Raw genomic sequence first — 12,819 nt, 5'->3', positions numbered from 1 at the left:
GCAGCTTGGATCCAACATTGCTGTTGCTGTGGCACAGGCTGGCAGCTGTAAGCTCCCATTAGACTCCTAGCCTGGGAACTTCCACATGCCTTGAGTGTGGCCCTAAAAAGCAGGGGAAAAAAACCCTCTTAAATTTCTATATTCATTTTCATTACAAGGAAATATAAGATGATCAGTAAAACAGTTCAAATATAAAATATAACATTAGGACAAAATTCTGGAGGGAATGTAGAACTTAAATGAGTTCCAGAAGACAACTGATGGAAATTACCCAAGTAGAAGCAGATTATATTTTAAAAAGTGGATATGGGTGGTATTTGGGGTTCACTGGCTAACTTTAAAAAAGTGTGACAGTTATAAATCATAAGTAGTTGAAGAAAGACGTGGATGTCACTTTAAACCGCACAAGGATGTAAACATTGTTTTAGAGGGCTCTGGACCTAAAAAGCTTTAAGATCTTGAACACAGATGTTTGCTCTGAGACTGATTTCACCATTCTTCGGGGTGTTCAAAAGCAGGTTAGATGAAAACCTGTGGCTCTATGCAGCGCGTATGGATTTAGTACCCCGCATCGTATTATCGTACTATGAATTTTTACTCATTTTAATTGCCTCTCTTCGCAGACTGTAAGCTCTCAGAAGCCCAGGGACTTGTTCGATTCTTGGCTTAGCGCCTGGACACCGGGGGACGCTCCCCAAACACCCCCTAACGAATGACTTTGGTGTGAGACGTGGAGGGCTGTTAGAATCCCCGGGCAGCCCTCAGGTTTTCGTTCCGCGTGTCCCGGCAGCTGCTCAGTCGGGGGAAGGCGTGGGAAGGCCCCTGCGGAAACTCTGAGCCCTGGGGGGGGTCAGGGCGGGGGTCAGGCGGGGGCTCGGGCACGGAACCCGCGACCGGGGGAGGCGCCACCGCGTGCCGCCGCGCAGGCGCGCAGCCGTCTCCGCGTGAGTGCGCGCAGTCGCGCGCCTGTCCCCGCGCGGGCTCCGTAGCGCGTGTGCAGGCTGACGCAGCTCGCGGGCCCTCCTCCTGCTCTGCAGCGGCGTCGGCGGAGTTTTGGGCGTTTGGGAGGGGGCAAGGGATCGAGAGTCGAGAGAGGGAGGCGGCGGCGGCCGGGAGGAGGAGGAGGAGGAGCAGGCGCCGCCATGGCCGCCGCTATCACCGACATGGCCGACCTGGAGGAGCTCTCCCGCCTGAGCCCTCTGCCCCCCGGCAGCCCCGGCCCGGCGGCGCGGGGCCGGGCTGAACCCCCCGAGGAGGAGGAGGAGGAAGAAGAGGAGGAAGAGGAGGCGGAGGCCGAGGCGGTGGCGGCGCTGCTGCTGAACGGCGGCGGCGGGGGCAGCGGAGGCGGCGGCGGAGTGGGGGGCGGCGAGGCGGAGACGATGTCGGAGCCTAGCCCCGAGAGCGCCAGCCAGGCCGGGGAGGACGAGGACGAGGAGGAAGACGAGGAGGAGGAGGACGAGAGCAGCAGCAGCGGCGGGGGCGAAGAGGAGAGTAGCGCCGAGAGCCTGGTGGGCAGCAGCGGCGGGAGTAGCAGCGACGAGACGCGCTCTCTGAGCCCCGGCGCCGCCAGCAGCAGCAGCGGGGATGGGGACGGCAAGGAGGGCCTGGAGGAGCCCAAGGGACCGCGGGGCAGCCAGGGCGGCGGCGGGGGCGGCAGCAGCAGCAGCAGTGTCGTCTCCAGCGGCGGCGACGAGGGCTACGGGACCGGGGGAGGCGGAAGCAGTGCGACCTCCGGGGGCCGGCGAGGCAGCTTGGAGATGTCGTCGGATGGGGAACCCCTGAGCCGCATGGACTCGGAGGACAGGTCAGTGCACCCAAGCGTACGCCCTTCCCTGCCTCCTATTGCGCCCCTAGGCCCCTCCGAGTGGGCAGAGGGGACTTTTTGCTGAGATTCCCTTGCTCCCCGAATTCCTGGCCCCTCCCCCCGGCGCTCAACTCGGAAACCTCCCGACCGCCGCGCCCCTCTCGCTGCGGATAGCGGCTTCCAACTCTCAAACCCTTTCCCCCCCAACTCTCCTTTCCCCGCCCTCTTTCCCCTCGGCTCTGCACTCGGTTCGGACCGAAGGACGGCTCTAACTCGGAAACAATCCCCAAAGTAGGCCCGGATCCTCTGACGGAGCCGAAGAGGGCCTTGATGTACACACCTCGGTACACAAGGTTAGCTTGGTCCAACCGTGTTCGCGGATACTTGTCAGAACTATAATTGACAAGTGTTTTCCAACATGGCTGGTCTCGCCTGGATTTAACAGAACTTCCTTGTTCAGGGAGAAGACCCCCAACCATCACTTTTCTTTACTTAAAAAAGCAAAAATTATTCTTTTATATTTAATCGGAACCTCCAGAATTCCTCATGGGTGGCCATTAACGTAGTCTCCAAAGTGATTTTAATAACTTCTCCTATTTGGTTGGGGATCAAATTGGGGGAAAAGTTTTAAAAACCTAAAAATCATTGTATAAAAGAGTAATGAATTGGTGTCCTTAAAAATAACTTTGCGAAATCAAAGAGAGTTGGAATCGTAAGGAAATGAAGTCTTAAGGTACAGCGTGTTAGTTTGCGTTTTAAAATCTTTATAGTAATGCTTCAGCGTGTTAAGTCATGATTTTAGATGTTTATATTTAAAGTCCTGTATTGGCAAGGTCTCTGAAGGGATTAGTAGCATTTTTCTTAAGAAATAACTTGGAGACTAACAAAAATGGACCTCATTTTCCCGAGACATTAAAGAACTTATTGTTACAGTAGGTTTCAATTGTTTGTATTATTACTTTTGATCTCTGGAAAACTTCATGTTTTAACCAGTTGGTTTTTAATATACTTTTTAAAACAGAAAGCCATGTTATGCGTTTTATACTAAAGTATATTAGCAGTTATTTTGATCATCTGCTAATGTTTCGATGAGCGTTAGAATTTTTAACAATACTGACTTAGATTTCAAAGTTTAAGTATTCTAAAGATTTAGGAATTCTGACTGTTGACTGATAAAAATGAGTACATCGGCTTATAATTTAATGTTATGAAAGATAGCATCAGATTCTGTTTGACATTTACTTTAATATCTAGTTAGGGAAACATCTCAGATGGAGTGAAATAGACTGTGCAAATCTTGGAAGAATTGTACTGAACTATCTAGGCATGGCAGGAAGGAGGATGTCTTCAGGAAAATTAAAAATTGATGTGAACTGCACAATGAAGCATGTGTAATTTATCATCTTACTACATACTCCTTCACTAGTACCAGTAGATATTTGATAGTTAACATTAGTTTATACAATCAACATCTACCACAGAGCTGTTCTATTTACCTAGTACACACATAAACACATAAACTTGCCTAGCACCGCAGGATTTAAATGTCTCAGTCACTTCATTTCCACAACTTTGGTGGAAGATAAGTATTATTTGGACCTCCATTTAACAGATGAAGAAGCAAATTGAATGTCTTACTCAGAACAGTTAAGTCGAATGGAAGTGGTGAAGCTGGATCCGAACAAAGGTTCTCTAGTCCCCTGCTATTTCCACTTCTCTAGAGGTAGAATAATTCACTTTAAATAACAAGCTAAAAGCAGTCTGTGTCAGGTTGTTGTTTTTTGAGTTAATATTTGTCTACTACGTCCTTTTAGGAGACAGTGAATAATCGGTAAAGTAAGACTTAAGGAAGTGGAGTTTCGGCTTCATTCTTATTAGATATTCACTTGAATATGTAATTCTTACATCATATTTCAGAATGAGGAATAAGATATTGGTACCACAAGTCCAAATAAGGTTAAAATGTGATAACCAAACATACATTTCTTTATGCTTAAAGGTTAGACTACAAAATGTTGTAATTATTTTACCATTATAGGATAGTAGATTTATCACTTGTATGAAAAAAAAAACTTTTATTACTAGTGAAACTGGTTGTAGTCTTGATAATCTTAATTTTAAAATGCTCTTTTTTTGCCTTTGAGGCTTTTTTTAAGTTATTTTAAATATGTAAAGGATTCATAATTCTTATAGACTGTCCTACAGATTACGCCAATCTGAGGATTTTATAGATTGACTTCATTGTAGAAAGTCTTTATTTTTATAACTGACGGAAGGATGTCGTGGTTTTAAAGTGCTTTTTAAAAACATGAGGCATTCCTGTTGTAAGGATTTTATTACTAGAATTTACTCTATTAGAATACCTATTGAATTTTTCTTTAACTTTGATATTAGATTGTACTTTTGAGTTTACCTAATGTACTTTAGAACTAGTTGAAATATCTTAATTTTTAAGAAAGGAATAATAAAGACTTGGATATTAAAGCTTATGATCTAAGGCATCTCTTTGCAACACATATCTGAACTGTTGCAAAAGTGACTAATTTATAAAATGATTAAATCACACTTGGTACCAAAAAACATTGTTTTCCCAGGAAAAAGTTATTCAAAACCAGCATAATGTATTGGTGTCTATTTTGGGAAAGATAGAAAACCTTAAAGTTGATATGTAATTTACTTCGATCATAAAGATAATGGAATCTTCTTGGGGGGAAATATTTAGCTGTGCGAGGCCACTGAGAACTAGTTTTTATTTTTCTTTGAACTTAAGCTTAAGTACTTTTTAAAAATTTACCACCTTTTAATTTCAGAGCCTAAGTTAATTTTTAAATAGAATTTTAGAATTTAAAATGCCTCGAGGAGTTCCTGTTGTGGTGCAGAGGAAATGAATCCAACTAATTTCCATGAGGACGCAGATTTGATCCTTGGCCCCACTCAGTGCGTTGGGGATGCGGCGTTGCTGTGAGCTGTGGTGTAGGTCGAAGATGAAGCTTGGTTCTGGTGTGCCTGTGGCTATGGTGTGGGTGTGGCCCTTAAAAAAAAAAGCCTCTGAAATTTTTTAAGTGTAAAGATTAGTTCTGGTTGTTGAATCAGATTATATACATGAAAATTCTCTTGAGTTCCTTATCTTTATAAGTGAATTGATAATAATGGCCTCTATTTTGAGGCTATTTTTAAAACCCCCCCCCCCCAATATAAGCTATCACTTACTTTTGAAAAAGCCATTTTTATCAGCCTTTCTGGATTAAGCAGGGTGTCAAGTGAAGGGTACATGTATAAGAATAGTGTGATAGGGAAGGGCATTTAGTGTGAAACTTAATGATGAGCAAAGGCCACAAGCCCTTACTGTTTTATGGATTAAAATTTGGATTTCCGGCCTATGGGTTGCAGACTTTGAGGTATAATTAAGATTGTTTTGACTCTGGGAAAACAGTTTTGTTGCCCACTTTCGCAGTAGTATGATCAGGCAGATCTTTTCCTAGTATATAGGCTAATTCTAAATCTAATACTAGAAGGCTGCATGTTGAGATTATCATCGAGATCTATTAAGACTCTGCATAGTTGAGGAAATAAAATACTTTTCTTTTTTTTGTTTTGTTTTGTTTTGTCTTTTTGCCATTTCTCGGGCTGCTCTCCTGGCATATGGAGGTTCCCAGGCTAGGGGTCTAATTGGAGCTGTAGCTGATGATCTACACCACAGCCACAGCAATGCTGGATCCGAGCCCCATCTGTGACCTACACCACAGCTCATGGCAACGCGGGATCCTTAACCTGCTGAGCAAGGCCAGGGATCAAACCTGCAACCTCATGGTTCCTAGTCGGAACTCCGGAAATAAAATACTTTTTAAGAGGTGATGTCATACTTTATGATGGAACTGCTTTACACTGTTCACATCTTTCAGCTCTGAAGCTGTTCATAGCCTCCCAGAATTCCTCTTTTAAGGTACCTTTTTATTGGCTAAATTTAGGGAAGTTCTTCTAACAGGTCTCAGTTGTCTTTGATGATATATCGTAACTCTCAGTTAAGGAAGGTATGGCTCTGTGCTAAAAAGTAAACAAACAACAATAAGACTACAGCTTTCAGGATTGAACTTAACATGGAGAGATACTAAGGGGTCATTTTACTTTTATTTATTTTTTGTCTTTTTTGTCTTTCTGGGGCCACACGTGAGGCACATGGAGGTTCCCAGGCTAGGGGTTGAATCTGAGCTGTAGCTGCCAGCTTATGCCATAGCGACAGCAACGTGGGTTCCGAGCCTTGTATACGACCTACACCATAGCTCATGGCAATGCTGGATCCTTAACCCACTGAGCAAGGCCAGGGATTGAACCTGCAAGTTCATGGTTCCCAGTTGGATTCTTTTCCACTGCATCACAACGAGCACTCCCACACCTTGCCTATTGTATTAGCTAATTCATTGCTATCTAAAAGTTTTCCCAAAATTTAGCAACTTAACAGATATTTGTTGTGACTTGTGGTTTCTGAAAGTCAAGAATGGAGAGGGTGGAATTCCTGTCTTGGCTCAGTGGTTAACGAATCCAACTAGGAACCATGAGGTTGTGGGTTCGATCCCTGGCCTTGCTCAGCGGGTTAAGGATCCAGCATTGCCATGAGCTGTGGTGTGGGTTGCAAATGAGGCTCGGATCCAGCTTTGCTGTGGCTGTGGCTGTGGCCCAGGCTACAGCTCAGATTAGACCCCTAGCCTGGGAACCTCCATATGCTGCAGAAGCGGCCCTAGAAAAGGCAAAAAGACAAAAAAACAAAAATGAAAACAAAAGAATGGAGAGTGTTTTCTGGATGGTTCTGGCTCAGAATCTTATGTTGTAGTAAGTGTTGGCCAGCACTGCAGTCATCTGAAGGATTGACTGGGGCTGGATCCACTCCCAGGATGGCTCATTTAATTTAGCTTTTGGCAGGAGGCCTCAGTTACTCACCAAGTCAGTATCTCCATAAGGCTGTTCTTGTGTTCTTAGAACATAGCATCTAGTTTCTCCCAGAGCAAGTCATCTGAGACAGAGAACCAAGGATTTTATGACCTAAATGTACCTGCTCACATTTTCTTCATTGATCTTCATTTAGCAGATTGGTTTTTCCTGTTTTTCTTTTCGATCACACCATGATGCACAATAGTTGCTTCAGATTTTTGTTGACAACCTTTCAAAACCCATCAGAATGCTACAACAAATTTTTTCCTGGTCTTTCTAAATTTGGTTTTAATTTCTTTTTAATTCTCATATTTGCATTTTTCATTTCTATCATTTATGGCTCTATTCTGTAGGTAAAGGACATAGAATATTGCAAATCAGTATTGATTACAAGTATAAAGCTTGTAATCAAGTGTTGGAGGACACAATTCAGATCTTACAATTGCTACCTATATTACCATTTTAAGTAATGTCTTTGACCCTTAATTCCTCAATGTCAAAACAAGGCTAGGTTTTACCATGAAGGTGTTCCAGGGTCTGCATGAGTTTCTGCTAAAGGAGGCCTCTGAACTGTTCTGAAAAATATGTTATTTGAATGCTTGGCTCATCCTTTTTGTTGTAGAATGGTAGTTTTGAGAGCAGAGACAGTTCAGCTCTTTTGGATTTTTGTGGTGTCTTAACACAGTAACTTGGTTATGGTGAGTACTCAATTATGGGAATTAAGTTGAAATAGCAACAGTAGAATTTATATAAATGAAGGAGATGAAGGAGACTGTAAAGTGAGGGCTAAGAATTGGTGCCTTTGGTTGGATCATTGTATTTTTTTTTTTCCTTTTGCTCTTTAGGGCCATGCCTGTGGCATATGGAGGTTCCCAGGCTAGGGGTTGAATTGGAGCTGTAGCTGCCGGCCTATATATACCACAACCACAGCAGTGCAGGATCCAAGCCATGTTTGCGACCTACACCACAGTTCATGGCAACACCAGATCCTTAACCCACTGAGTGAGGCCAGGGATGGAACCTGTGTCCTCGTGGATGCTAGTCAGATTCATTAACCGCTGAGCTACCATGGGAACTCCTGGATCTTGGTATTTTTACAGGGAGTTTAAGGCCAGTTTTTCTCTGGGGGTGTTCTCCAGTCAGGCCAATGAGATCATATGCAAAGTTTTATGTGGGCCTTTCTTTGAGAAGATGTCAGCGGCTTTTATCAGTCTCAAAAGGGCTTGGCTTAAGTTAAGAACTACCAATTTAGAGGGCATCCAGAGATGTCTTATAAATGTTCTTTAAATGATTGGACAACTGTGAAATGGTACATTTCTGTAAAAAGCATGTTTGAAAAATTAGTATGAGTATGGAAAATCTGAAATGGATAGTCACTAGAGTTTTTTTTTTTTTTTTTTAAGCATTTAGAAGCATTTACTGTAGAAAAATGCTTAATATTTTATCAAAGGTAAGTGGAAAATTTGAAGTTAAGGGGAGAAAATATAGGGAGAGAAATGGCTAAGGGTACAGTGTGAGTCAGAATATTTGGATTTGAGTTCTGGCTTTCATTTAAGCTGGGTAACCATGCCATAGTTATTTAGGTTATTTAACCTCTTAATACTGCTTCAGGTTTCTCATCTGCAAAAGGGGGACAGTCGTAGTTCTTATTATGTAAGATCGTTATTTTTGGCACACAATTTATTAGTGTTATGTGATATTAAATGCTTGGTAAATTGGTATTTAATCTGTACCAGCTGTTAAAAATGTGTGGCAAGTATATGTAAATGTGTAGTGTAGACATTTGCAAAGGGATATGCTATACCAAAATATTTCATTACAAAATCTACCTTTTAATCATTTAAATATATATAGTTCACCTAAAAATCCTCTTGATTTTATCTTTTATTTTTAATAGTTTATAATATGTAAGTAATACCACTGATCTATTACTAAAAGGTCTTGGGATTTGCAGTTATCTACCACATGTTTCATCTTCGTGACTGATAGTTTGCATTTGTGAAAATAATAGCTATATTGACCTTAGAACTAAATGGACAATAGTGGACATGAATAGTGGATCAGGTGGATGTTTGGATATTTATAAAATCAGTTTTTGAGCATCGTACCCTCTTTAGTGATAAGAAAGCAATGCGGAAGTTCCCGTCGTGGTGCAGTGGTTAACGAATCCGACTAGGAACCATGAGGTTGCGGGTTCGTTCCCTGCCCTTGCTCAGCGGGTTAATGATCCAGCGTTGCCGTGAGCTGTGGTGTAGGTTGCAGACGCGGCTTGGATCCTGCGTTGCTGGGGCTCTGTCGTAGGCCAGTGGCTACAGCTCCGATTCGACCCCTGGCCTGGGAACCTCCATATGCCGAGGGAGTGGCCCAAAGAAATAGCAAAAAGCCAAAAAAAAAAAAAAAGCAATGCGATGATGCTGCCCCAGGTATTCAGTCTTTAAAAAGAAGACTAAAAAGATGATTCCACTATTTTCTAGTTTTCCTGTAAATTTTTTGTGATACACTACATTAAAATTAAAATAGAGTATTGTAGTTGATGACTGAAGTTTTGATGGGAGAGGGGCACTGGATTTTAGGGTTAGTAAAGTGATGAAGAGAAATTTCTAGAAAGCCTAAATAAAACATTGGAAGGAAAGAGCCTAGCATATTCATGAGACTCCCTGCTTAGATTAGAGGGTCCACATTGGAACTGGGAAATAAGAATTAGTGGCTAAAATGTGACCTTTCATGCCAACACAAATGTGCCTATCTTTCTGTAGGTTTGTGAATAAGATTCTTTTGTCTCTCCCCAACCTCTGTCTTTGTAATGCCTAGTCACGTTTAGGTCTTACCTCGAACATTTTCTCAGGAAAACTATCCCTGATTCTTTGTAGACACATTGCTAGCACGTCAAGTTCTACATTGCCCTTATCACAACTTGAGTGAAGATTCACTGTTCATCTCTCTTGCTAGAGTATGTACTCCTGAGAATAATATTGGAAACATGTCTGTTTTGATCATTGCTCTACTTGCAGTACCTAGCATGGTGCTTAACACTTATTTTAGGTATTTTAAAATATATTTTGAATGGATGATGAAACGTGTGTGTTACAGGAAAATTAATCACATGTGGCAAAGGTAGAGAAGGAACTCTTAGGAGCTAGGAGACCAATTAGGTAGAAGGAATAATACAGGTGTGAAATGAAGCGGCTTGAGCTATGGTGGAAGTTTGGGAGAAAGTCATGCTTGGCAAACTGAATCAAAGGAAAGAAAAACTAATTTCCTGAGTGATCTGCAAGGAAAATATTGTTAGACTTTTGGAGTAAAGAGTTTATTTCTTGATTTAATAGAACAACAGCTTACCATATTTTTATGGACACATCTATCACAAAAACAAATCAAGGAACATTGGGTAGTGAAAGAGCTCAAAGCTTTAAGGCAGAAAAACTTGGTGTTTTAGTTCTCACAAGTTGTTTCTTTACCTTTAAAATAGAAATATCTTAGTGTTATGATTAAGTGGGGCGGAGGAATATGTAAGGGGCCTAGGGCTGTAATTAATTCATAGTGTCATTTATCCTCCTATTTCTCATGTGTAGAAATGTGGAAAGAGTACTCCAGTGAGAATAAGTAAATCAGTTTTGTAGTGCTGGCTTTACTAGATACTGCCTGCAGGAAATTTGGCAAATTGTTTCATTTCTCTGAACTTCAGGTTGATTCATTTTCTTTAAAGTGAGGGTTTTGGACTAAACAATATAAAGTAATTCGGAGCTCAAATGTGATAGTTCTGCTATAGATTTGGCAAGTGCTTTAAATGGAAGTCAGGAGATATATATATGTGTGTGTGTATATATATGTGTGTGTATATATATGTGTGTATATATATGTGTGTGTATATATATGTGTATTTATATATATATATAAAATGAATGATGCCATATATATGAATATTGCAAATCAGATTCATTTGCCTCTCCCTAACTTCTGTCTTTGTAACTCCTAGTCACGTTCAGATCTTACCTTGAACATTTTCTCAGGCACACTATTCCTGATTCTTTGTTAGACATATTGCTAGCACTTCATTTCTACATTGCTCTTATCACAACTTAAGTGATGATTTATTGTGCATCTCTCTTGCTGGAATGTGTGCTCCCTGAGAATAGGAACCTATTCTACATATATCCTACACACACACACAGAATATTGCAGATATGGTTTTCTGTATCCAATATCTTAAAGATACTTTAGGTAGATTTTCTTCTGGGTTAAAAAAAAATTACAATGGTTCTAATTCATATTTATGATGTTGTATTGAAATATCCATTTGTCTTTGTCTTCTCTGGGCTGTAATATTTTTGTTTGTTTGTTTTGTCTTTTTAGGGCTGCACCTGCAGTATATGGAGGTTCCCAGGCTAGGGGGTTGAATTGCAGCTGTAGCTGCTGGCCTACACCACAACCACAGCAACGCCAGATCCAAGCCACATCTGTGACCTACACCACAGCTCACGGCAATGCCAGATCCTTAACCCACTGAGTGAGGTCAAGGATCGAACCTGCGTCCTCATGGATACTAGTCAGATTCATTTCCACTGAGCCACGACAGGAACTCCTGGGCTGTAACATTTTTAAGATTAAAATCAGGTCCTATTGGGGGAGGGGGAAGGAGTTGGGAGTTTGGGGTTAGTAGATGCAAACTGTTGCATTTGGAGTGGATAAGCAATGAGGTCCTGCTGTATAGCACAGGGGAACTATATCTAGAATTTGTGATGGAACATGACGGAGGATAATGTGAGAAAAAGAATGTATATATGTGTGTATATATATGTATGACTGGGTCACTTTGTGCTGTGTAGCAGAAATTGACAGAACATTGTAAATCAACTACAATAGAAAAAATAAAAATCTTTAAAAATAAAAAAAGAAATAAGATAAATGAATAAAATAAGGTCCTATTTATCTTTATACTTCCAGTGCTTACCAGAACTGTACTTAACTCCCTTAACTCAGTAATTGGTTGAATTCAGCTGAATGTGGATATATCTGATCCATGTTTCTTCTTTGTCACTGTCATTAGTGTGACTGCCTGAAACAAGGAGAATCATTCTTGTTTTTTATCTTCCCCCTCAGTTTTTCTTTTTCTTTTTTTAGGCTCTACCTGCAGCATATGGAGGTTCCCAGGCTAGGGGTCGAATCTGAGCTGCAGCTGCTGGATTATCCCTGAGCTTCATCTGTGACTTACATTGCCTCTCTTGGCCATGCCAGATCCTTAACCCACCAAGTGAGGCCAGGGATCAAAGAAGCCACATTCTTTTTTTTTTTTTTTTGTCTTTTTGCCTTTTCTAGGGCCACTCTTGGCATATGGAGGTTCCCAGGCTAGGGGTCAAATCGGAGCTGTAGCCACTGGCCTACAGCAGGGCCACAGCAACGCGGGATCCGAGCTGCGTCTGTAACCTACACCACAGCTCACAGCAACGCGGGATCCTTAACCCGCTGAGCAAGGCCAGGGATCGAACCTGCAACCTCGTGGTTCCTAGTCGGATTCATTAACCACTGACGGGAACTCCCGAACCCACATTCTTATGGGTACTAGTTGGGTTCTTAACTTGCTGAGTCACAACGGGAACTCCCCCAAGTTCTTTTTAATAGCATAAGTGGAGACAATAGTTGAAAAAAGGTTGTGATTGTTTGAATAATTTAAAAAAGTAGTATTCATTCCCCAATTTCATTTTCTTTTCCCAAGAAAAAAATGTATATATATACTATTTTCAAAGAAAACCACTATTGAGTGTCTAGTTTGTTTAAGAATCTGGGACTCTTGAACTTACTAAAAGAATTTGATGAAGTTCATTGCATCCTCATAACCAATGAGATGAGGAAGCATACAGATTATATCTTGTCCCAAGTGACACAGTTCCTGGAGAATGCAGGCAGTCCTGGCTCTAGATGTGGTCTTAGCTACTATACTGAATCTGCCTATGTGATTGTAGTAACAACGGTGACCAGGGAAGTTTAATTAAAATAGATGTTAGTGGCTGTTTTAATTTTCAACCTGTCTCTTTTGCAAAGAATAACTTATGTGCTTGAGTTCATTTAAACTTCTGGACTTTATTCTTATT

General features: G+C 41.5%; 1 protein-coding gene across 2 annotated transcripts in view; it reads left to right on the top strand.

Annotated features, from left to right (window-relative positions):
- Positions 1-973: 973 nt before the first annotated feature.
- The window catches only part of AEBP2 (AE binding protein 2), a 72,466-nt gene continuing 60,620 nt past the window's right edge, over positions 974-12,819 (top strand). The window contains exon 1 of one of the 2 annotated variants that reach the window (XR_007135868.1): positions 974-1,804. Coding sequence is in view for 1 of the 2 variants with exons in the window: in XM_047787452.1 (XP_047643408.1) it covers positions 1,143-1,804 (662 nt within the window). In the remaining variant the exon portion in view is untranslated. The remainder of the gene's footprint in view (positions 1,805-12,819) is intronic. The other variant, XM_047787452.1, reaches the window with a different exon arrangement.

Source organism: Phacochoerus africanus, chromosome 7 (assembly GCF_016906955.1).
Source record: "Phacochoerus africanus isolate WHEZ1 chromosome 7, ROS_Pafr_v1, whole genome shotgun sequence".
NCBI lineage: Eukaryota > Metazoa > Chordata > Mammalia > Artiodactyla > Suidae > Phacochoerus > Phacochoerus africanus.
The sequence above is the reverse complement of the archived record's forward strand: the minus strand, read 5'-3'. Positions and strand labels throughout refer to the sequence as shown.